The sequence below is a fragment of the Rhinatrema bivittatum genome, chromosome 6, assembly GCF_901001135.1.
Source record: "Rhinatrema bivittatum chromosome 6, aRhiBiv1.1, whole genome shotgun sequence".
Taxonomy (NCBI): domain Eukaryota; kingdom Metazoa; phylum Chordata; class Amphibia; order Gymnophiona; family Rhinatrematidae; genus Rhinatrema; species Rhinatrema bivittatum.
This window is the reverse complement of record NC_042620.1, coordinates 348,318,655-348,344,185: the sequence shown is the minus strand read 5'-3', so window position 1 is coordinate 348,344,185 and position 25,531 is coordinate 348,318,655. Positions and strand designations below refer to the sequence as shown.

The 25,531-nt window shown below is 44.8% G+C and overlaps 1 protein-coding gene across 5 annotated transcripts in view; it reads left to right on the top strand.

The window, feature by feature from the left end:
• Positions 1-25,531, top strand: part of LOC115094582 (transmembrane 9 superfamily member 2-like) — a 467,181-nt gene that overhangs the window by 262,987 nt on the left and 178,663 nt on the right. For all 5 annotated transcript variants that reach the window (XM_029607790.1, XM_029607789.1, XM_029607788.1 and 2 more), the window contains exon 10: positions 10,437-10,569. In XM_029607790.1, the coding sequence (XP_029463650.1) occupies positions 10,437-10,569 (133 nt within the window). The remainder of the gene's footprint in view (positions 1-10,436; positions 10,570-25,531) is intronic.

Here is a 25,531-nt window from a genome sequence, read left to right as displayed (position 1 = left end):
TCAAATGATATTTACTTAATTAGATTTACACTAAGATAAAAAATTATAAAAAATTTTTAAAATATTTAAAATCTGTATGTACTGATTTTTTAAAATAATTTTTTCTTAGTGTAAAACTAAGTAAATATTTGATTTTGTCAGTCTGTAAATTGATTTTATTACTGATATCCAATGATAAGATACTTGGCTATATCTGTACTGATAAGTGTGCAGTAATCTAATTCCAGTAGTATTGGCTAAAGTATAAGTCTAAGGACTAGTTTGTTGTTATCCACATAATGTAAATATAGCTGTATAATTATTATTCCGTTCAAGGATGACATATATTACATTTAGATCTATTGGTATAAATGAGATTTATTAATAGTTCGTGCTTTTAAAATTTAAGATGATTTGTCTCCCCATTTTTTGTCTGTGATAGGGATGACATGTAATTAAATTTGTCGAATTCTTTGCATACTTTTTATAGTTCTGTATTGTTTTTTTATTGACTGACCCCTTCTTTTTGCCGCAACAGTAAATTATTTTTCATTGTTTAGTAGATGTCCTTGCGCTTACAATAAAGTTGTTATAGACATGATTGACACTCTTTTGAGGATGTGACGTCATTTTGGTTTTCGCGCGGATTTTTCGAGTAAAACCAATATAAACAAAGCTAAAGAAGCGATTAGTTTCTAACATTTCAAGCAGCGATTTTGATATTGGTGAATTTCTGACTTGGAAGGTAAATCTTGATAATATATTGGTTTATTACAGTGGTTGCTTGTTTATCAATAGTTGTATTGACAATAATATTTACTTGGACAGTGGTATTATAAGAACATCTTTTAAAGTACAGTATTACTTTGGCCGTTTAAGCCTATGATTTTGATAGCAATATTTACGTGACATGTATCAGTTGTAGCCATACTGACTACAATAATTTAGTTTGATACTTTAAATTGGTGTTCAATGAATAATTATAGATATTACTGTCTCCCTCTTTTGTTTTGTTTTTTCTAAATAATTCGAGGACTTGCTTATACATTCTTAAGCTGTGACGCAGGAAATTCAGTATCTAGACCAGCGGTTCTCAACCGGTGTGTCGCGACACACTAGTGTGTCGCCAAGCACCGGCTGGTGTGTCGCGTGTTCCCGGTCTCTCCCGCTGCTCTTTCTTCCCAGCTGCCATTGCCGCCGGGCTATCAATGCGTTCAAGCCCAGTGGGAACGGCAGCAGTACTAAAAGAAGCTGTAGCACCCGTGGCTGGCCTTTTCTTCTTCCCGCGCCTGCCCCCCCTCCCCCCCCCGTGACCCGGAACAGGAAGTGATACGCGGTGCGCGGGAAGGAGAAAGACTGTGCCGTGTGATAAAGTAGCAGCGGCCGCTGCAGCATCGGCCCCCGAGCAATTGAAGCAGCCGGTAATCGGGAAAGGAGACAGCAGCATGAGGCTCCCGCGGTCGATGGAATTCTTTCTTCTTGGCCTGCGGGGGCTGGAGGAGGAGGCTGCTGCAGCTACCATTTGTGCTGGGGGGGGGGGGCGGGGAGAGGAAGTGAGAGAGAGAGAGAGAGAAGCAGCCAGCCTGCCTGTGTGTGTGATTGAGAGCCTGTGTGTAAGTGAGAGAATGTATGTGATCAAGAGCATGTGTGTGATTGAGAGAAACTGGTCAGAAAGCTGATGTATGTGTATATGTGAGAGACAATGAAAGTAACTGCTCAAGGAGATGACTGATGTGTATGTGAGAGTGTGAGACAGTCAGGGATGTGTGTGTGTGTGTGAGAGAAAGAGAGAAAAAGCATGGAAGTGAGAAATCTGGGTATGTGAGAAAGCATGGGAGTAAGAAGCCTGGTGTTGTGGGGGTGTATGTGAAAGAAAGCATGGGAGTGAGAAGCCTGATTATGTGAGAGAGAGCATGGGAGTGGGAAGCCTGTGTGTGTGTATGCTTGAGAGAGATCAGGTGACTGGTGTGTGTGTTTGTGTATGTGTGTGAGAGAAAGAAAGTGATTATGGGAATGCGAAGCCTGTGCATGTGGAGAGAACAAGCATGGGAGTGAGAGACTGGTGAGTGTGTGTGAGAAAGAGAAAGTGTTTATGAGAGTGAGAAGCCCATATATGTAAGTGGAACACGGGAGTGGGAAGCCTGTGTGTGTGTATGGCATGAGAGAAACTGTTCAGGAAGGTGACTGGTGTGTTTGTCAAAGACTGTTTGGGAGATAATTGGTGTGTGAGAGACAGAAACTGGTCATGGGGGCATGACTGGTATGGTGTGTGTGTGTGTGAGAGACATGGGCCCTAAGGAAGAGGACCATGAGTATAGAGCTTAGCCACTACTGCTGCTTCTGGTGTGTGCTACAGCCTGCATGGAAGAGGAGTAGGAGAGCTGCTGGAGGGGGTAAGAAAAGGTGGCTTTTTAAGTTTATTTTTCTTGATTGACTGCCATTTTAATTATTTAATATTATGTGATGTGTCGGCTTTTTTTTGAAATATTTTATTGGTGTTTGGAGAATTTTTAATAGTTTTTATGAGTTTTTAATTGTTGGATGTTATTCTGTTCATAGTTGTTGTGAAACATTTATTCTGCTTCTTAGTATAGTTTTACAATTATTTCCGTGTGGGGACCTATAGCTGCCTGCTAGTTCTGTTTTCCTAATAAGAGGTGTATTGGTTTTTAGGGCCTGATTTAATATTTGTAGTGTTGCCTTTTCATAGATAGGGTTGCTCCTGTTTGAGTGTATTCCATAATACAGGTGTAACTGTGTGCAGATTAGTTTATGTGCATTACTACAGATCCTGGGAGTATGTTAGGTCGGTTCTGTGTCTGTTACCGAGATATTTTACTAGGATGTAAGAGTTTTATCAGTCTTATTTGTTGTGTTTTCTCAAGAAGACATGCATTGGTGGTAAACTGCTGTCTTTTCATAAGTAGGGCTATTGAGCCTGGAAGTAGAAGGAGTTTGAGTTGCTGTTACTGAGATGACACCAGAACCAGAATATCTTTTTTGTAGGATGAGTTGTATGGGGAATGTCATAATTCTGCTTTACATCCATTATTGTGGATCAGGGGGGTTCCCGTGGATGCAAACTGTACTTTTACATTTAGCCCTGTGACGATCATGGGTCAGTGTGTCACGCATGTGAGAACCATCTGTCAGGTGTGTCCCGACAGAAAAAAGGTTGAGAACCACTGATCTAGACCGATAAGCTCGCATAACTAAGGTATTTATTATGACATTTTTTCCATACAGTTTTAGTCAGTCTGTTTTGTTTTTGATTTAATAAAGGTAATACGATCGTATGAGTTTTAGATTACATAAGAACTCTAGATTGACATTTTGTTCCTTTTTCCATTCTTTTTTTATGGTGTCTTACTATATGAAAGTAAAATTAGATTATGGATTAATTTTTACAGTTTAGCCAATATTTACTTGGAACAAATATTTTCATGGCAGATATAGCTCATGCAATATAATAATTGTCTTGTTCAAAAAATGTTCCCTGTACATACCTGGATCAGTCCAGACAGTGGGTTATCTCCCCCGACCAGCAGATGGAGTCAGAACAGAGTTTGAGAGCGTCAGCATATAGAGTAGTGCACCATCTGCTGGAGCTCAGTATTCTTCTGACTCCAGCAGATGCGAGTGGGGGGATCCACTAGCTCCCCCAGATTGACAGGGTTTCTTCATTTTTAGTTAGTTCTTTCTTTTTCTCCACAGTATTTCCCTGTCTTATGTTTCTCTTCATTTTGGATCCTTAAAGTTAAAAAAAAAAAAAAAAAAAGTTTTCAATTTTGAGGAGGCGTGTGTCTGTGGCTTTGCCTTCTCTATTCTGTACTCCTTTCCTCTTCCGTTGGGGTAAGTGGAAGTTTTTTGAGTTTCTTTCTCCACAGGTTTGCTTCTTTTTGGTGGTGCCCCGTGGATGCCGGTGGTTCCGGCCGCTCCACGCGTCGTTGGGGGTCCCGCGGTTCGCAAGCTCCGCCCGTGGGTGTGTGCTCAACTAAAACGGGGGTTTTTCCCCGCAGTTACTGGACCCCTTCGGCGGGTTGTTAGGGCCATTTCCAGGCCCCCCTGCGGCACTAGCTCGTCTTTGGTCCGTCCCCCCCCCCCCCCCCCCCCCCCCGAGGCTTTTCTTTTTCCCGGTGCTGACATGCCGCGGTCCTCGAGGTGTGAGGCCTGCGGCGAGCCAGGAAATCAATTTCTGAGGGAGGGGCTTTGTGAGCAGTGCTTCCCCGACGGGGAAGGCACCCTGCAGTCCTCCGGTGCGATTTCGGACCTGCCTCCTCCTCAGCCCGGGTGGCGCGGGCCGGCCACGACGCCGCCTTTGGCGGGAACGGCGACCATTTTAGGGGGTCAGCGTGAGACGGACTCGCTCCCAGATGCAGACAGGATTGGTTGCACTGGCTCTCAACAGGCTTTGCCCCCGGCGGGAGGTTTGCCCGACCGGGGCTCCCAGGACGGTCCCCCCCCAGGGATTCCAATCAGCTCTCCGTTTTTCTCACCTGACTTTATTCTGGCAATGCACATAGCTTATTTGCAGGGTATGGGAGCGCAGGCGCCTAATCCCCTGGGGGCCCCTCCCCCCAAGGTTCCTAAACTTGCTGTTGGTCTTACCGCCTCGTCCGTTACGCCTGGATCCCTGCCGGGTCCCTCTTCCTTGCCACCCCGGCGTACCACGGGGGCGACTTCGCCGGTGAGAGACATCTCCCCGGAACCCCCGGAGGCGCATCCGGATGGACATACGGAGGGGGACGACCCTTGAGCCCTATGGATTTTTCAAAAAGAAGAGCTGGATGAACTCATCCACCACATTATTCAGGAGCTGGACCTCGACCCACCTCCAGATCCGCTGATCCCTGTGGCTCCTGCCGTCGCCACCTCGTCTCGCAAAGGAGATCCAGTACTTGCCGCCCTCCGTCCTAGAGCAAGGGCTTTCCCTATTCATGAGTCCTTCCTACAGCTTCTCACCAGGGAGTGGGACACTCCCGAGGCATCCTTGAAAGTCACACGTGCCATGGAAAAGTTATACCCGCTCCCTGAGGATTTTTTGGATCTTATTAAGGTGCCCAAGGTGGACTCAGCGGTGTCGGCAGTGACCAAGAGGACAACCATCCCGGTCACGGGTGGAACGGCCCTGCGGGATACACAGGACCGTAAACTAGAGACCTTCCTCAAGAGGGTCTTCGAAGTCTCCGCCCTGGGTATGCGGGCCGTGATGTGCAGTTCGCTCGCGCAAAGGGCCAGCTTACTCTGGGTACAGCAGCTTCTCACCTCTCAGGAATTGCCCCCCCGAAGAGGCCGCCCAGGCGGACCGGCTGGAATCTTCCATAGCATACGGGGCGGACACCCTGTATGATCTCTTTCGCGTAATGGCGAGGTCCATGGTTTCGGTTGTTGCAGCCCGACGGCTCTTGTGGCTTCGCAGCTGGGCAGCGGATGCTTCCTCCAAGTCGAGCCTTGGCTCCCTCCCCTTTCGGGGGAAGTTCTTATTTGGAGAGGATCTGGATCAGATCATCAAGTCACTGGGGGAAAATTCGGTGCATCGGCTGCCGGAGGATAGACAGCGTTCCTTCAGATCATTTTCTTCCGGTAGAACCAGGGCCAGGGCACAGCGACGTTATAGGTCTTACCGACAGTCCGCTTCCCGGACACAGCAGACAAGACCCCAGCCTTGGTCTCGTTCCTTTCGTGGGCGGAGGCCCGCGAGAGAGGGTCCAGGGCAGGGAATTCCGCCCACAAAGTCATCCCAATGATGCCAAAGGAGCCCACTTCTCACCTCCCCGGATCGGAGGCCGCCTCATGGACTTCTACGAGGAGTGGGCAGTTATCTCCACGGACCAGTGGGTGCTGGACACCATAAGAGACGGTTACGCCTTGGAATTTGTCCGCCCCCCGAGGGATCGGTTCATCTTCTCCCCCTGCGGTTCGGATCTCAAGAGGATAGCGGTTCAACAAACACTAGACCGACTGCAGGAAATAGGGGCCATCGTTCCCGTCCCCTTCGAGGTGGGCTTGGGCCACTATTCCATTTACTTCATCGTTCCCAAAAAGGACGGTTCCTTTCGCCCCATCCTGGACTTGAAGGAGGTAAACAAGGCCCTCAGGATCACCCGGTTCCTCATGGAGACTCTCCGATCTGTGATTGCCGCAGTGCACAAGGGAGAATTCCTTGCTTCACTGGACCTCTCGGAAGCGTACTTACACATTCCCATCCTGCCGGCTCACCGGCGGTATCTTCACTTCAAGATTCTCGGTCAACACTTTCAGTTCAAGGCGCTTCCTTTCGGTTTGGCGACCGCACCTCGGACCTTCACAAAGATCATGGTAGTGGTGGCGGCGGCCCTCCGCAAGGAGGGTATCCTAGTACATCCGTACCTAGACGACTGGCTGATTCGAGCGAAGTCCTTCTCACATGGTCAGACCTCAGTGGCCAAAGTAGTACAATTCCTACGCTCTCTGGGCTGGGTGGTGAACCTTCCAAATAGTTCCCTTGTGTCCTCGCAACACCTGGATTTCTTAGGGGCGAGCTTCGATACCCGGCGGGGGATGGTGTTCCTGCGCCAGGACAAGGCGCAAGCCCTGAGAGAGCACTTGTCTCGGTTTTCGGCTCTGGAAGAACCAACCGCCTGGAATTATCTGCAGCTCCTGGGAGTAATGGCCTCCACCATCGACATGGTACCCTGGGCGTTTGCACACCTGCGTCCACTGCAGGCGTCCCTACTATCCCGCTGGAAACCAGTCTCCCAGGAGTATCAGGTGATCCTGCCGCTTCCACCATTAGCCAGGAAAAGTCTGGATTGGTGGCTTGTCCCCTCGCATCTGGCTCGGGGAGTCTCGCTCGAGGTTCCCAATTGGGTGGTGGTGACTACCGATGCCAGCCTCGCGGGATGGGGCGCCATCTGCGAAAGAAGCGCCACTCAAGGGACTTGGACGCCAGAGGAGGCAAAGTGGCCGATCAATCGCCTAGAAACGAGAGCCGTGCGTTTCGCTCTCCAGCGTTTTCTTCCCCTGGTGCGACACAGAGAGGTGAGGATCCTCTCGGACAATGCCACCACCATGGCCTACATCAGTCGGCAAGGGGGGACAAGAAGCAAGCATGTCTCCCTCGAGCCTACTCCCCTGATGGAGTGCGCGGAGAGCAATCTCGTCCGGATAGCGGCCTCTCACATCGCCGGGGTGGACAACGTTCAGGCAGACTTCCTGAGTCGTCAACAGCTAGACCCCGGCGAGTGGGCTCTCTCCTACGAGGCAATGCATCTCATCATCCGTCGTTGGGGGACTCCACGCCTCGATCTAATGGCGACCTTTCTCAACGCCAAGGCTCCACGCTTCTTCAGCCGCAGAAGAGAGCGCGGCGCGGAGGGGGTGGATGCCCTCGCCCTTCCGTGGCCGTTGGATCAACTGCTCTATGTGTTTCCTCCTTGGCCTCTGGTCGGCAAGGTTCTCCGCAGGTTGGAACATCATCGAGGGACTGTAATTCTCGTCGCCCCGGAATGGCCCCGTCGGCCATGGTTCGCAGATCTACTTCAGATGACGGTGGACGGCCCACTTCGCCTGTCCCATGTTCCTCATCTTCTGCGCCAGGGTCTGGTATTTTTCGAGCAGGCAGAACTCTTCTGTCTTGCGGCCTGGCTTTTGAACGGCGCCGTCTCCGCCACAGAGGCTACCCGGAGACAGTGATCTCAACGATGCTTCGTTCCCTCAAGCCTTCGACCTCCGTCGCTTACGTTCGAGTTTGGAAGGTCTTCGAAGCATGGTGTTCCGACCGTGGAGTCCAAACTATGGAGGCGACTGTCCCGCTGATCCTTCATTTCCTACAGGATGGTCTGGATAAGGGTCTCGACTATAATTCGCTCCGGGTTCAGGTGGCGGCCTTGAATATCTTGGTACAGAAGGACTGCTCTCTACCCCTTCAGCCGGATATCGCACGTTTTCTGAAGGGTGCCAAACACCTGCGGCCACCGGTCAGGGATCCTTTCCCTTCTTGGAGCCTCAGCTTGGTGCTGCGAATGCTATCGGGCCCTCCTTTTGAACCCCTGAGGGTGTCCTCCCTCAAGGATCTGACCCTCAAGACGGTTTTCCTGGTAGCCATCTCTTCTGCTCGCCGGATTTCAGAACTTCAAGCCTTGTCCTGCCGAGACCCTTATCTGCGTTTCTCCGACTCCGGGGTTTCCCTTCGTACGGTGCCACCCTTCCTACCAAAGGTGGTCTCGGCCTTCCACGTCAATCAAACGGTGGAGCTTCCAGCGTTTGCTCCAGAGGAACCCCGGTCTCTCCGGCTCCTGGACGTCAAGCGGGGACTGCTCCGCTACCTGGAGGTTACCAATGCCTTCCGGGTATCCGATCATTTGTTTGTCCTCTGGTCAGGACCGAGGAGAGGTTCTCAGGCATCCAAGACGACTATTGCTCGCTGGATAAAGGACGCCATCTCATCCGCTTACATTGCGGCGGGGCGGGTGCCGCCTCGCAGCGTCTCGGCTCATTCCACGCGATCCCAAGCGGCGTCCTGGGCGGAATCTCGCTCTGTTTCCTCCCAGGAAATCTGCCGTGCGGCGACATGGAAGTCGTTGCACACTTTTTCCAGACATTACAGACTACACCTGGCGCCTCAGTGCACGGGTTCTTTTGGCGATCAGGTTCTCCGAGCAGGTCTCTCAGGACCCCACCCGGTTTAGGGAAGCTTGGGTACATCCCACTGTCTGGACTTATCCAGGTACGTACAGGGAAAAGAAAATTATTCCTTACCTGCTAATTTTCGTTCCTGTAGTACCATGGATCAGTCCAGACGCCCGCCACTAGGAGTTTCATTAAGTCCTGCTCGGATTCTTCCAGGTATCTTTTATTCTGTTTGTCTCTGATTATTGTTACTGTTCACAGCTCCTCACAAGTTGACTGTTGCTGGTCCCATTGACCGTTTGTTTACTTATATCTTTCTCTGTTCCTCTTTGGGAACGGTTCTGGATCCAAAATGTTGTGTTTTTTGCTTTTGGGCTTTGCTATGCGTAATACTGAGCTCCAGCAGAGGGTGCACTACTCTATATGCTGACGCTCTCAAACTCTGTTCTGACTCCATCTGCTGGTCGGGGGATATAACCCACTGTCTGGACTGATCCATGGTACTACAGGAACGAAAATTAGCAGGTAAGGAATAATTTTCTTTTTTCTGTTAATTATGGTATGGTTTGCTATATGATTGTCATGTCTAAGTTTTGTTTTTCTAATTATGTATAATTCAATTGTAGATTTAGGCTTTGGTTTGTCACTTTGTTACTACATAAGTATGTTTATATAGTTTCACATTCATCAGAAGCTACGTGAGTTAAAAAATATTTTTTATAACATTTATTATAATTTAAAAAAAATTATAAATATGGATTTGTAATTTTATTGATTGTTTTAAATATCTTTTATTTTGATTTTTAGCCCCTGATGCAGCCTTACTTGGCGAAACCCGGCCGGAGTCAGGCTCTTTAATAGAATATATTAATAAAATGTTTCCATGGCATAAGGTTGTCCCCTTGTTGTTTTTTGCCTTGGCTACGTGGGACCGCCTTCAGATTTGTTTTATTGGACCTTTCATCTGCTGCTGACATTGGTTGCCCTATGTTCATCTGAATAGGGTGGGTGAGCCAAAATCCATATTTTCACATGGTGGGCAAACCATGGCAAAACTGTTAATTGGCCAAAATTTTTCAAGCCTTTCTGCCTTGTCTGAAAGGTAGAGCTTTCTTTCTATCGTGCAACAGTGCACTCTTTGAAATTTTCTCCCTCTGTAAATGCTGATGTACTATGGTGGATCTAAATGCTCTAGAACACACATTCATAGGGAATTATGATGCGTTCTCCAATGAGCGTTTGGCGTAAAACATTTGTTAGAAAATCTGTTTTAGCAGTTTATTCAAAGCTAATGCATTTTAGGCATCTAAAGGGAAAATATTGTGCCCAGTTTTATTTTTATTTCAGCTATAACCTGACAGAGTAAGTTGCAAAACTCTGACTTTATTCATACATCTATAGTCATTTTTTGTCTGCCTACAGTACCATAATGGGGACTATAATATTTTGTGGTTGTATTTTGATACAAGGTAATAAAGTTTGCTAACATTTTGTACTGTGGCATGAGCCAAATGTTTGCTCACAAAAATTATACTGACCTGGATCTTTGTCTTGCTGCTATACTGTTACTGAAAGGGAAAATATGGTAAGGGAACCATAATCCTGGTAGTACTTCCAAAATGAGAAGCAGAGCTTGATGTTGTGCACCACAATAATGGAAATAAATCTACTAAAATTGTCATGTAACTAAGATGAAATTGCAGGGAAAACTAACAAAAACTGCCAATGATAATTCTACCAACTGCTATCCATCAGGTTATAACCAAAAATTCACTGCTGTCAGCTTCTTGTACTTTCTTTGCTTACATTTTGTGTGTGCTTAATTGTCGCTCACTTCTTATACATAGGAGGATGCCCAAGAGGAGTTTGGTTGGAAGCTAGTCCATGGAGATATATTTAGGCCTCCAAAGAAAGGAATGTTACTGTCTGTCTTTTTGGGCCAAGGCACACAAATTTTCATCATGACATTTATTACATTATGTAAGTGAGGTTTTATATTGTTCAATATTTGTGGATATATTATTGTAGTCCTTAAAAAGCACTTATTGTGCAGTAGCACTGCTAAAAACATTTACAATTTCATATTTGTCAGATGTTTGTTTCTTAAATAGTAAAAGGAAAGTTAGAAATGTTGCAGATCATCTGTAATTATTAACTACTTCTCACATACAGGCCCATACAGTAAACTACGCGGGAGAGCCGGCGCTTTGTGGCGAGCACCCGCTCTCCCAACACTCGCCCAGGCACCTCTCCTGGGTTTGCAATTCAGTATTTAAATTAGGGCCCTAGCTAATAAGGAGGCGCTAGGGACACTAGTGCATCCCTAGCGCCTCCTTTTTGGCGGAAGCGACTGCTTTCAGCAGGTCTGACAGCCGACGCTTAATTTTACCAGTGTCGGTTGTCGAACCCGCTGACAGCCATGGGTTCGGAACACGGACACCGGCAAAATTGAGCGTCTGCAGGCAGATTGTTTTTTTTTTTAAGAATTTTTTTTTTTTTATTTTTGGGGCCTCCGACTTAATATCGCTATGATATTAAGTCAGAGGGTGTACAGAAAAGCAGTTTTTTCTGCTTTTTCTGTACACTTGCCCTGTGTTGTCTGAAATTAACTCCTGCCTTTGGCAGGAGTTAATTTCCAAGAGTAAAAAGTGTGGCTTGGCCGCATGTTTTGCTTTCTGTATTGCGGGTGAATGAGCACTATTAGTTTCAGGGGGGGTTGGCCGTGCATTTTCCACGCGCTATTACTACCCCTTATTGTATAAGGGGTAATAATAGCGTGTCAAAAACGCGCGTCCAAACGGGGGCAATCAGTACACTTGGTCGAGCGCACCGTTCTGTATTGGCCTGATAATGCCTTAGCACAGGGCATCCCAAACTTGACCTGGGGACCCCACAGCTAGTTGGGTTTTCAGGATATCCACAATGAATATGCATGTGACAAATTTGCATATCATGGAGACTGTATATGCAAATTTATCTCATGCATATTCATTGTGCATATCCTGAAAACCTGACTGCTGTGGAGTCCCTAATATAGGCTTGGGAAGCCCTGCCTTAGCACTACCCCTAACATCCACTTTGGCCACTTGAAGTTGCTGAAAAGCACTGCTCTTGTTTTACTTGTGCATGTTCCTCCACTGGTAGCCACCCACCCACTAACTGGGTTCCCACTTGCCTTTGAGCAAATATCCTGCCCACAAGGTTTTCCCTGGAAGTTTCTGGAGATACTTCAATTCCCCAAAAACCTGGGGGGGGCAGGAGGTCAATTAGTTCCCAGAAAGGATAGCTACACATACCAAAAATACTGTGGTCACCGACCAGTTGCAGACATAGAGCTTACATTTAAAAAGTTTATTATTAAAGAGGAGGAGTAGTGAACATGAGAAAATTCAATATGTGAACTACAAGCAGGGGAAAAGGAAAATGGATTAAACAGAAAATACTAACTAGTATTTTTAACATTAACTTGCCTGCAGACTTAAGAACATAAGAACCACCATACTGAGTCAGACCCAAGGGTTCATCAAGCTCAATATCCTGTTTCCAACAGTGGCCTAGCCAGGTCACAAGTATCTGACGATCTCAAAAGATAGATTCTATATTGCTTTTGTCCAGAGATAAGCAATGGCTTTCCTCAAGTCCACCTGACTAAGAATGGTTTATGAACTTTTCCTCCAGGAACTTGTCCAAATGTTTTTTAAACCTAGCTATGTTAACTGCCTTTACCACATCCTTTGGCAATAAATTCCAGTGTTTAATTGTGCTTTGAATGAAAAAATGTTTCTCTGATTTGTTTTAAATGTACTACTTCATAATTTTATGGAGTCTCCCCTAGTCTTCTTTTTATTTTTGAAAGGGTAAACAACTGATTTGCATTTACCTGTTCCACTCCACTCATGATTTTATAGATCATTAAGAGGAGAGGATCACCTTGCTGGTGGCTGAAAGGAATCAGTAAGTTTTTGCTTGGGACAGTGTCTTTTTTAAAAGTATTGGGCAAAGTTAACTATTTGGAAATATTATTTAGTGTGTGTGTGCTTTTAATAGTTAGTAAGGTAGAGAATAAACAAGTTGGACTGTATTTTTATATAGTCTGTAAGGCAGCTAGTAAGCAGAACTGAGTGTTTTGTATTAAAAAAAAAAGGTAGAAATAAGCTAAGAGCAGTGTATACTTAAGTAAAAAGGTAGAAAAGTTCAGTTACTCACCTTGGAAAGGTGTTGAGGTAGTGTGATTTGATTTGAATAGGTACCAACATTTGTTAATCAAGAGAGCAGTGAGTCACTCTGGCTGACTAACTGAAGTTATACTGTTTGTATTTTGCAACCCTCCCACCCTCGCCTACCCACCCCTAGCTCATCCTTTAATTTATAGGCAGGTGCCACTTTCACAAAAAAAAAAAAAAAAAAACCCAACAAAAACTTTGAGAGTTTGATCAGTCCCCTGTAGGCCACTACCAGACATATAGGGCCAGATTTTAAAAAGCATTTACTCGAGCAAAACTGGTTTTTGCTCGAGTAAATACACTTTACTCAAGTAAGTGGGCTTTTCAAAATTGCTACAATATATGCCATTGAATTGTCCATAGGATTTACTCAAGTAAGTGCACTTTACTCGAGTAAATAGCTTTTGAAAATTGCTACGATAGTATGTCACATTTACATGCGTAACTCCTTTGAAAATGACCCCCATAGTGAATTCACTAATACTTTTAAAGGACGTTAATTAGACATATTCCTACTCCCACAGCAACCTAAAACTTAACTAGGAACTGAACAAAATTGAGATGAAGGCAGCAGTCCAGCAGCAACAGGAGGGCTTCCCAGTCTTTTGCATTGAGTGTCACATGTATGATTTTTTAACCGCCGGTGAGAAATTGTACATGTGCATGCGATGCAAAGAGCTCCTGGCTCTCAGAGAACGAGTCCGATCTCTGGAGGCTAGAGTGGCAGACCTCGAGGAGCTGAGGCAGATAGAGAGGTATATAGATGAGGCCTTCAGGGACCATAGTAGCCAAGTCCCAACTTCAGACTGGCAGCCCTGGTGCTGCCTTGGAGGAAGACGGTCTCATGATTGGAGAGCATCAACCTGGTGCAGCAGGAAAGGATCCTGTAGCAAGGACCTGCTCTCCAGGTGATGCATTGCCCTTTCGCACCGAGGATATCTCCCCAAGGCCTACAGCCCAGGAGGGAAGGGTTAGGTCGGCAGTCATAGTTGGTGATTCGGTTATTAGGAATGTAGACAGCTGGGTGGCTGGTGGGCCTGAGGATCGCCTGGTAACATGCCTACATGGTGCGAAGCTGGCGGACCTCACGTGTCACCTAGATAGGATTTTAGACAGTGCTGGGGATGAGTCGGCTGTCGTGGTACATGTGGGCACCAGCGACATAGGAAAATGTGGGAGGGAGGTTCTGGAAACCAGAAGCAGGCAGAGCTCCGGAGTCTCAATGCGTGGATGAGACGATGGTGCAAGGAAGAGGGATTCAGTTTTGTTAGGAACTGGGGAACCTTTTGGGGAAGGGGAAGTCTCTTCCGAAGGGATGGGCTCCACCTTAACCAGGGTGGAACCAGACTGCTGGCGCTAATCTTGAAAAAGGAGATAGAGCAGCTTTTAAACAAGAACAAAGGGGAAAGCCTACAGTCGCTCAGCAGCACATGTTTCAGAGAGAGGTATCTTCAAAGTATACTAATGATGCATTAGAATTAGGGCAACCCGACAGTGAGGTTCCAATAATAAGAAAAGTAGTCCAAGTGCCTGTAATTAAAAACTCACCTGAGTTAAAAAAATTCTAACTTATCCCTATCAATTAAAAAACATGATGAAAATACAAACAAAAACCAAACTTTGAAATGTTTGTTTGCTAATGCCAGAAGTCTAAGAAGTAAGATGGGAGAATTAGAATGTATAGCAGTGAATGATGACATAGACTTAATTGGCATCTCAGAGACATGGTGGATGAGGACAACCAATGGGACAGTGCTATACAGGGGTACAAATTATATTGTAATGATAGAAAGGAGCACCCGGGAGGAGGTGTGGCGCTTTATGTCCGGGATGGCATAGAGTCCAACAAGATAAACATCCTCCATGAGACTAAATGCAGAATTGAATCTTTATGGGTAGAAATCCCTTGTGTGTTGGGGAAGACTATAGTGATAGGAGTATACTACCATCCACCTGGTCAAGATGGTGAGACTGACAGTGAAATGCTAAGAGAAATTAGGGAAGCTAACCAAATTGGTAGTGTGGTAATAATGGGAGACTTCAATTACCCCAATATTGACTGGGTAAATGTATCATCGGGACATGCTAGAGAGATACAGTTCCTAGATGGAATAAATGATAGCTTTAAGGAGCAATTGGTTCAGGAACCGACGAGAGAGGGAGCAATTTTAGATCTAATTCTCAGTGGAGCACAGGATTTGGTGAGAGAGGTAACGGTGGTGGGGCCGCTTGGCAGTAGTGATGATAATATGATCAAATTTGTATTAATGACTGGAAGGGGGACAGTAAGCAAATCCACGGATCTCTTGCTAAAGTTTCAAAAGGGAAACTTTGATAAAATGAGAAAAATAGTTAGAAAAAAACTGAAAGGAGCACCTACAAAAGTAAAAAGTGTGCAAGAGGTGTGGTCGTTGTTAAAAAAAAAAAAAAAAAAAATACCATCCTAGAAGCATAGTCCAGATGTATTCCACACATTAAGAAAAGTGGAAAGAAGGCAAAACGATTACCGGCATGGTTAAAAGGGGAGATGAAAGAAGCTATTTTAACCAAAAGATCTTCATTCAAAAATTGGAAGAAGGATCCAAGAGAAGAAAATAGGATAATGTACTTGGCAAGTTAAATGTAAGCCATTGATAAGACAGGCTAAGAGAGAATTTAAAAAGAAGTTGGCCGTAGAGGCAAAAACTCACAGTAAAAACTTTTAAAAATATATCCGAAGCAGAAAGCCTGTGAGGGAGTCAGTTGAACCGTTAGATGATCGAGGGGTTAAAGGGGCATTTAGAGAAGATAAGGCCATCACGGAAAGATTAAATGATTTCTTTGCTTCGGTGTTTACTGAAGAGGATGTTGGGGAGGTACCCAAAATGGAGAAGGTTTTCATGGGTAATGAGTCAGATGGACTGAATCAAATCACGGTGAAGTTAGAAGATGTGGTAGGCCTGATAGACAAACTGAAGAGTAGTAAATCACCTGGACCGGTATACACCCCAGAGTTCTGAAGGAACTAAAAAATTAAATTTCAGACCTGTTAGTAAAAATTTGTAACCTATCATTAAAATCATCCATTGTACCTGAAGACTGGAGGATAGCAAATGTAACCCCAATATTTAAAAAGGGCTCCAGGGGCAATCTGGGAAACTACAGACCGGTTAGCCTGACTTCAGTGCCAGGAAAAATAGTGGAAAGTGTTCGAAACATCAAAATCACAGAACATATAGAAAGACATGGTTTAATGGAATAAAATCAGCATGGCTTTACCCAAGGCAAGTCTTGCCTCACAAATCTGCTTCACTTTTTTGAAGGAGTTAATAAACATGTGGATAAAGGTGAACCGGTAGATGTAGTGTACTTGGATTTTCAGAAGGCGTTTGACAAAGTTCCTCATGAGAGGCTTCTAGGAAAAGTAAAAAGTCATGGGATAGGTGGCGATGTCCTTTCGTGAATTACAAACTGGCTAAAAGACAGGAAACAGAAAGAAGGATTAAATGGAAAATTTTCTCAGTGGAAGGGAGTGGGCAGTGGAGTGCCTCAGGGATCTGTATTGGGACCCTTACTTATCAATATATTTATAAATGATCTGGAAAGAAATACGATGAGTGAGGTAATCAAATTTGCAGATGATACAAAATTGTTCAGAGTAGTTAAATCACAAGCAGATTGTGATAAATTGCAGGAAGACCTTGTGAGACTGGAAAATTGGGCACCAAAATGGCAGATGAAATTTAATGTGGATAAGTGCAAGGTGATGATTATAGGGAAAAATAACCAATGCCATAGTTACACAATGTTAGGTTCCATATTAGGTATTACTACCCAGGAAAGAGATCTAGGCGCCATAGTGGATAACACATTGAAATCGTCAGTTCAGTGTGCTGCGGCAGTCCAAAAAGCAAACAGAATGTTTAGAATTATTAGAAAGGGAATGGTGAATAAAACGGAAAATGTCATAATGCCTCTGTATCGCACTTTGAATACTGTGTACAATTCTGGTCGCCGCATCTCAAAAAAGATATAATTGCGATGGAGAAGGTACAGAGAAGGGCTACTAAAATAAGGGGAATGGAACAGCTCCCCTATGAGGAAAGACTAAAAAGGTTAGGACTTTTTAGCTTGGAGAAGAGACGACTGAGGGGGGGATATGATAGAGGTGTTTAAAATCATGAGAGGTCTAGAACAGGTAAATGTGAATCGGTTATTTACACTTTCAGATAATAGAAAGACTAGGGGGCACTCCATGAAGTTAGCATGTGGCACATTTACAACTAATCGGAGAAAGTTCTTTTTCACTCAACACCCAATTAAACTCTGGAATTTGTTGGTTAGTGCAGTTAGTAGAGCTGTGTTTAAAAAAGGATTGGAGAAGTTCTTGGAGGAGAAGTCCATTACCAGCTATTAATTAAGTTTACTTAGAAATTAGCCACTGCTATTACTAGCAACGGTAATATGGAATAGTCCTAGTTTTTGGGTTCTTGCCAGGTTCTTATGGCCTGGATTGGCCACTGTTGGAAACAGGATGCTGGGCTTGATGGACCTTTGGACTGACCCAGTATGGCAAGTTCATATGTTCTTATCTCTCCTCAGCTGTCTCTTCTCCAGGCTTAAGAGCCTTATCCTCTTTAGCCTTTCCTCTTAGGGGAACAATTCCATTCCCATTAACATTTTGGTCGCCCTTCAGTGAATCTTTGCCGGTTTTGCAATATCTTTTTTGAGTTGTGGTGACCAGAATTATACACAATACTGTAATGCAGTTACATCAGCCATGTATCACTTCAGAGGCATTATGATATTCTTCATTCCTGCACTTCCCCAGTCAGAACTGAAAGATCTTCTGGTAACTGCCTGGCCAATCTTTCTCACAAGTTTTATGAAACTGGTAGAGCTCGAGACACTGACTTTCTAAACAAAACTGGTAGAGCTTGAGTCACTGACTTTCTAAACAGTTACTTGCCTGTCAGTCTCCTGTTCATGGAGCTTCATTCTCTCAAACTGCCACACATTTTTCTCTGCCAGTTTTTAACATCATTTTGACCAAATCAGGGTTAACTCTTTCAGTCATGGCTGATAGAACTACAAAACACTGAACGGTCAGATTAACTTCAAAATCTTTAAGGAGAAGGAATTTTCACAAGAGGAAACAAGGCTAACAGGGCAAATAAATATGAGGGCAAAACGAAGAATAACAGTAACACTTAAAATTCCTATTCCTTAACCTGGTAGACCTGTTCACTTGTGGGTTTATATCAGCCTGCCAGCAGATGGAGACAGAATAAAACTTTTCCATTGGTACCATCACTAGTATTAGTGTTGATACAGCACAACTACTTGCCAGTGTTCTATGACCCCAGCAAATGGTGAAGGTGTCTGGATTGGTAGAACAGGATTGTGATCCTGGGGTCTTGAACCTTTCTTGATAGAGCAGGATCAGCTCTCTGGTGTAGCCTAGGGACTGTTTTGTTTCAGGTTGAGCATGATCCTTGGACTCCTGGGGAAATAAGGCATTTTGTTACCCTGGTAGAGCAGGCATGGATCCTACTCCCAGGATTCTCTGTTTGAGGTTGAGTTGTTCCTGGTACTCTCAAGTGGTGTTTGAGCCTTGGTCGTTTTAGGGCTCTTCAGGATCTCATTGGCCCTCCAACCTATCTCCACTTTCTTTCCTCCTTTCTAAAGCCTACATTTGATGAAAGATTTCTGCAACAGAATAAAGTTAAAAAAAAAAGATTGAGGAATAGCTTCTTTCGCTGCAAGCAGGGTGAATACCTTGGTCAGCCGATCTTGGGGGCTTCCTCAGAGGGGGAGGCTGCCATGCTTGTGCAGCTTCCAAAGGCACATCTGGAGGTTTTTTTCTCAGCTCTGAAAAGTTCCTCTTCAGTCATGAGATCTGTGGAAGGTTGACTGTTTCATCAGCCTAGTGACCGTTGGCAGTGGGGTATCTGATCACTCCAGGGGTCAGCGATAATCTGTGGCAGCTTCATTTTGCCTCCTTGCAGTGGCACAGGCTGTAGCTTTTCCTGCACACAGAAAGGCAGCCGAAAAGGAAGATTGTCTGCGTCTGCAGCTGAGGGAGATGGCAGATTTTCTTACCAAAATGCCATCTTGGATCTCCTGCAAGACTCAGCTTCTGTTCTGATGGAGGGGGAAGGCTGAATTGGAATTGATGGAATCCTCCAGGTTTTAGTCCCTGAAAGAGTTAGGGCTCAGGAAGCTTGGAGTCTTACCTCTAAGCCATTTATTCAGTTCCTCTGGATTTTTGGATAGCTTGCACCAGGCAATTTCCTTGTAGAGGCTTGATGGGGGAAGGTCTCTCAGAGCCATCTCACATGCTTGCACTCATCAGCATGGAGACTTGGTCCCTAAGTGGTCAAGAATTTCTAAAAGGTTTCTGGTCTGGGAATTGGGTGATTTCCCTCTGGAGTCTTCTCTGGGTTCTATGGAGGCCTTGAAAGAGTGACAGGGTGATCATTGTTCCTGGAATCTCTGGAGGACTCTTCAGTGATTAGGCTGTTTAGGAAAGAGGAGTTCTCTTCCCTTATTTCCCAGGTTGTCTTTTCGCCTTTGCATGTTGGACTCCAAGGCTGAGGAAATACTGGAGGGGAATCCTGTTCTAGAAGGGATTAGAAAACCTTCTAGACATTTCCACTGCACAAGCTGTTGTCAGAATGGGAATCCTCCAAAGGGACCTTCATGGGGAGCAAATTTTTAAACAGGCTTAACATACATAGTAACATAGTAGATGTCAGCAGAAAAAGGCCCAATTGGTCCATCTGGTTTGCCCCACAAACTTTATTTTTAATTTTATTCTTGGAGTAATTGCTGCTCTTTGTATGTTACCTTTATCTTCTCCTGTCAGAGGACTAGAATTTATTTAGAGTTCTTTATATGAATGCCTTTGTGTCAGCAGTGAATATTCTTGTGGAAGGGCTCTGCTCTTATGGACGCACAGGGGAGGAAGATTAAGGCACTCTTGAAGTTGGGCTTTTCCACTGTTTTTAGCAGTCCAAACTTCCATTTGTGAGGGTAATGTGACTCGGGCCTTGATGTGGTGGCTGTAGCAACTTTCAGACACACTATAGGCAGCCAGTCCAGTGCTGCCTTTTGTGGCAGACAACCTGGTGAGAGTTACTTCTAAATTGGTGGCATCAGTTCCTTCTGTGAGAAGGTTGCTTTGGTTATGTAACTTTCTGGAGGATACAGCTTCTAAGGCCTGGCTCAGCAAGCATCTGTTTAAAGGAAAGTTGTTGGGAAATATTTGGATAAGTTGGTGAAGGAGCTGGGAGAGGCTCCCTGAGGATAGGTCCCTTTCAGTTTTTTGTGCTACTAGAGATGTGAGGAGATGCCAACTAGGCAAGCAGTCTTTGGTGCAGTCAAATAGGTTCCTTGAACAAAAATCAATCCTTTTGAGAATCCAGGAATGACTGTGCCCAATCATTTCAATGAGATTCATGGGCACTCTCTTTAGGGGTCCCTGTCAATGCTTGTCTTCTACGATTTTACTAGATGTGGCCCCACATAGCATCAAACCAGTGAGTACTTTATTTTGTTCAAAACAGTTATAGTCTAGGTTTCACCCTTATGACTTCCTAGGTGATGGTGGTGGTCGTAGCTGTCTTATGCAGAGGGGGTTTCATGTTGCACCCATATCTGGATAATTTGCTGGAAGGGACCAAATCTGTTGCAGGAGAGCCAGTTGGCCTGAGCCAGAGTGGTTTAATTCCTAGAGGATGAAGACTGGGTTGTGAATTACACACAGAGTAATCTCTTACCTACCCAGTCACTGGGTAGGTAAGAGATTACTAGGTAAATTTCCTAGAATCCCTATATTCTCCAGCTTTGTTTAACTTAGTTCAGTTAAGTCGCACCTAAATGATTGTTTTGATTTAATTACCCCTACTTGTTTTATGTTCAATTACCTATATTTTAACCATTGTTAAATGTATAACGCTCCGGCGTAAGTTCCTGTTCTCTGTACACCGACGTGATATCTCTGATGAGCGGCGGTATATAAATAACTATAAATAAATAAATAATAAATAAATTTAGGGGTTTGCTTCGACACCAACATAGACTTGAGTCTTTCTGACACAGGAGAGGATGGTAATGTTATTGGCACAGGTGCAGATATTTTTTTCTCAGAGAAGTCTGAAGGTTTACCTTCAACTTCTGGTGTCAGTGGTGGCCACCTTTGGGCCAGGGTACATATGCAGCCTCTACAGATGTTCCTGTTGAGTCTGTGGTCCCCATCTTTGCAAGATTGCGAGGTATGCCTTTAGTAAGGGAGACCCTGTTTTAATGGTCGGCTCTCATGAATCTCTCAAAGGGAATGGATCTGGTGCTTCCTAATTGAATCTTAGTCGCATCAAACACAGGTCTGCTGGGCTGGGGAGCTTACTGCTCAGGCCAAGTGGCCCAGGGGCAGTGGTTCATAAACAGGTTAGAGAACAGTAACCCTTTTCCCCTTAGTAAAGGGAACAGCAGTAGTGTTCTAAGACAGTGCCATGGCAGTAACTTATATAAAAAAGCAGGGAGGCTCAGGAAGTAAATCTGCTGTTCAGTTGAGCAGAGTAGAACCTTCTCCATATGTCCATGGCAAACATTGCAGGAGTAAAAAAATATACAGATTGACTTTCTCAGCAGAAATATGTTGGATCCTAGGGAGTGGGAACTCAGTTAAGAGATCTTTCAGATGATAGTGGACCGATGGGAATACTCCCTTCAAGGACATCCTAGCAACCCATAAAAATTCCAAAACAGACAGGTTGCTGGAAGGAATGGAGGTCCAGCAGGATTTGATGCCCTGATTCAACCTTAAACAAAATCTGCACAAAAATGATATGAGGGATATAAATATTCATAAATACTCGAAATGGAATATCCCCGTCAATCAATTTCCAACATGATTTTTTCTTAATCAGGAGAAAAACTCTCAGTATTTAAAAATGCTATTAAACACAAAATCTTTATCCACCGCAATGGTGAAAAAACAATTTTTAAGGGAAGGAGAGGAAAGTTTCATACAAATTTCATGTCATTGCATCCAGCAATGTATGGCATTTTAATCATAAACCACCTCCTCCGACCCGTGAATGTTTTTTCTATTTTTTGCGTGAAGTAATTTAGTGCAACATTCAAAAATTTTTAAGATTTTTTAAGATTTTCACTGCCCAAAATTGGGTTTATTCTCAAGCATTCTGTATTTCAAAAAGTCCCGAACAATTCTCCGGTAACGCCGATTCACAGTTACTATTAAATTTCACAACTGAGAACATGAAAAAATCTCGATGACACCAATCTATAAGTTTTTCAATTTTCAAGCAGGGAACTTCCCCGTCACTTATCTGTTACTCATCTCAGCTGTTAACTCCGTGTTCAAATCTCTTCCCCGTTACTTATCCGTGCACATCTCAGCTGTTAACTCTGTGTCCAAATCCCGACAAGGCCTTGTTTCGAATCGTGGATTCTTCATCAGGGGACGACAATCTCGATGTCACCATTCGAAAACTGTTCGGCGTCTTCACACGGTTTAAATCGCCAAATACATGGTCGCCATTTGGCGTGTGAAGATTCAACCTTAGCCATTTGACAAGCTTCTTTGTTTTCTCTTGATGACCTCTTAGGCAGGACTCTAAGAAGAATAGAGGTTGACTGTAATCCTGGTGAATCCAAGAAGTATCTGCTGGGGTTGGCATCCCATGTTCTTTGCCTTCCCTTCAGAAGCAGCCTTTTACATCAAGGTCCAGTGTTGATAGAAGAGGCAGCTCCATTTTGCCTGTTTCTCTGCATAGGAAGGGATATCCAGTAGAAGTGATTTTTACCTTACTAAAGGCCCATAAGAACTCAACGTCTTTAGCATATAGAAACATAGAACAGAAAAATGACGACAGAAAAGGACCAATGGTCCATCCAGTGTGCCCAGCAAGCTTCCTATGGTAGTATCTGCCACGCCATGCAGGTTACTCCCATTTATCAGTCAGTTTTGCTTGACGTGCTTTGATGTCTGAGCATCAGTACCCCAGACTGTAAAAAAAAAAAAAAGTCATGCCTCATGTTGGTTGTCCCTGAATCCAAATTTCTCTTCATGGGTATACATATTCATACCCTTCAGCCTCTCCTCATAGGTCTTCGATACAGATCCTACACCATTTTCGTCACTCTTCTCTGGACCACCTTAATCCTGACTCTATCCTTTTTGAGATACGGGCTCCAGAACTGAACACAATTCTCCAGGTGAGACCTCACCAAGGCTCTGTACAAAGGCATTATCACCTCCTTTTTCTTACTGGTTATTCCTCTTTCTATGCAGCCCAGTATTCTTCTGGCTTTAGCTATCACCGTGTCAAATTGCTTCACCATCTTCAGAACCCAAGACACTTATCACCCCAAGATCCCTCTCTTGGACCATGCACATCAGTATTTTTACTCCCCATCACATACAGCTCTTTTGGATTACCGCATCCCAGATGCATGACTTTGCACTTCTTGGCATTGAATCCCAGCTGCCAAATCTTCGACCACTCTTCCAACTTTCTTAAATCTTTTCATTCTCTCTGCTCCTTCAGGCGTGTCCACTCTGTTGCAGGTCTTAGAATCATCCGCAAATAGACATACTTTACCTTCTATCCCTTCTGCATTGTCGCTCACAAAGATATTGAACAGAACGGGTCCCAACACCGATCCCTGTGGCACTCTTAATGTGGATCTCTTTTCAGAGTAGGTTCCATTTACCATTACACGCTGTCTCCTGTCAGTCAACCAGTTTGTAATCCATGCCATTCCCTTGGCACTCACTCCCAAGCTTCTCATTTTATTCACAAGCCTCCTATGTGGGACTGTATCAAAAACTTTGCTGAAATCCAAGTAGATCATATCAAGCACTCTTCCTCAATCCAGTTTTCTAGTCATCCAGTCAAAAAAAATCAATCAGGTTTGTCTGACAGGACCTTCCCTTGATGAATCCATGCTGCCTTGGTTCCAGCAACCTATCATTTCCTTCAGCAGCATCTCCATTAATTTTCCCACCTCTGATGTGAGGCTAAACCAGCCTGTATCCAGCCTCCTGTCTGCTACCACTCTTGTGAAGTGGGACACTGCTCTTCTCAAATCCCATGGCACCACTCCCATTTCCAGGGATCTATTAAAAAGTTCCTTCAGTGGACCCACCAGCACATCTTTGAGCTCCCTCAGCATCCTGCTATTAATTAAGTTGGCTTAGAAAATAGCCACTGCTATTACTAGCAACTGTAACATAGAATAGACTTAGTTTTTGGGTACTTGCCCAGGTTCTTATGGCCTGGATTGGCCACTGTTGGAAACAGGATGCTGGACTTGATGAATCCTTGATCTGACCCAGCATGGCATGTTCTTATGTTCTTAATCTGGGATGTATCTCATCCAGCCCCATGACTTTGACCACTTTCAGTTTTCCTACCTCTTCCCATACATTCTGTTCTGTAAACAGATTTTCGTCTACCCCATTCCCATCTATAATCTTGACTATGAGCAATTGTCTTTCTCCAAGGTCGTCTTTAGTAAACACTGAACTGAAGTATTTGTTTAATATTTCTGCCATTTCTTTGTCTCTCTCCACACGTTATTCCTTGTCAACTTTCAATTTCGCTATACCACTATGGACTGACCTTTTCTCTGGTTTAACTGAAAAATGTTTCCTCTTTGGCAACTCTTTCTTCCACTTGAACTTTTGTTTTCCTGATTTCTTTCTTCATCTCCTTCAGTTTCACCAGGTATTCTTCCCTGTGTTCCTCTTTTTGGGATCCTTTATACTTCTTGAACGCTGTACTTTTTGCCTTTTTTTTCAGCCACTTCCTTTGAGAACCAGATTGGTTTCTTTTTCCTCTTACCTTTGTTTACTTTTCTAACTGAGATTTGTTGCCTTTGTAATAGCTCCTTTCAGTTTGGCCCGCTGTTCCACTATTATTGGCCCGCTGTTCCACTATTATTTCCACCATTTTCTCCCAGTCTTCCATTTCTTCCTCTAGGAACATTCCCATTCCCTGTACGTAAGCGGATCAATACAGACTCCTGGGTTTGGGCCCCCCCCCCCCCCTAGCAGATGGAGACAGAAGTTTACCAAACAAACTCCGCCTCATATATAGGCTGGTGCCACCTACAGCCTGGCAGTATTCTTCTGTCTCCAGCAGGTGGAGGACGTGCCAAGCCTACAGTCTGGTGGGGCCTAGTCTAGGGTTTTATATAGGATTAGGCTAAAGAAAAAAAAAAGGGATTTAAAAAGTTAGTGAAGACTGACCGCAATGTGTTCCTGCAGGTCAGGGTCTCTTGCCTCCCGAGGGGTTGCCAGGTCCTGAGGGGACCATCCCCCCTGGTTACAGAGGCTCAGGGTGTTGGGGGTTGAGGACCCGTTTTCTGATCCACCCTACCACTGGGGGTGATACCGGGGAGCCCAGCTCACTCCTCCCAGTGGCTTCAGGACCCGTGGCGGCTGGACAGGTACTTTAAAAAAAAAAAAAAAAAAAAGTTTTTTTTATTTTGTTCACTTCTTCTTCCCTTGCCCTTCTGTTCGCGGGAGTGTGTGTGTGTGTGTGTGTGTGTGTGTGTGTGGGGGGGGTGTTTGGTGCTTTTTCGCAGCGTTTTTGGGGCGTTAGGGAGTGCAATTGTTGGCCAGCCCGACCATGCCGAGACCGGCCGCATGTCGGGCCTGCGGCTGACGGGCCTGCGGCTGACGGGCTCTGTACTTCCTGTGTCTCCGG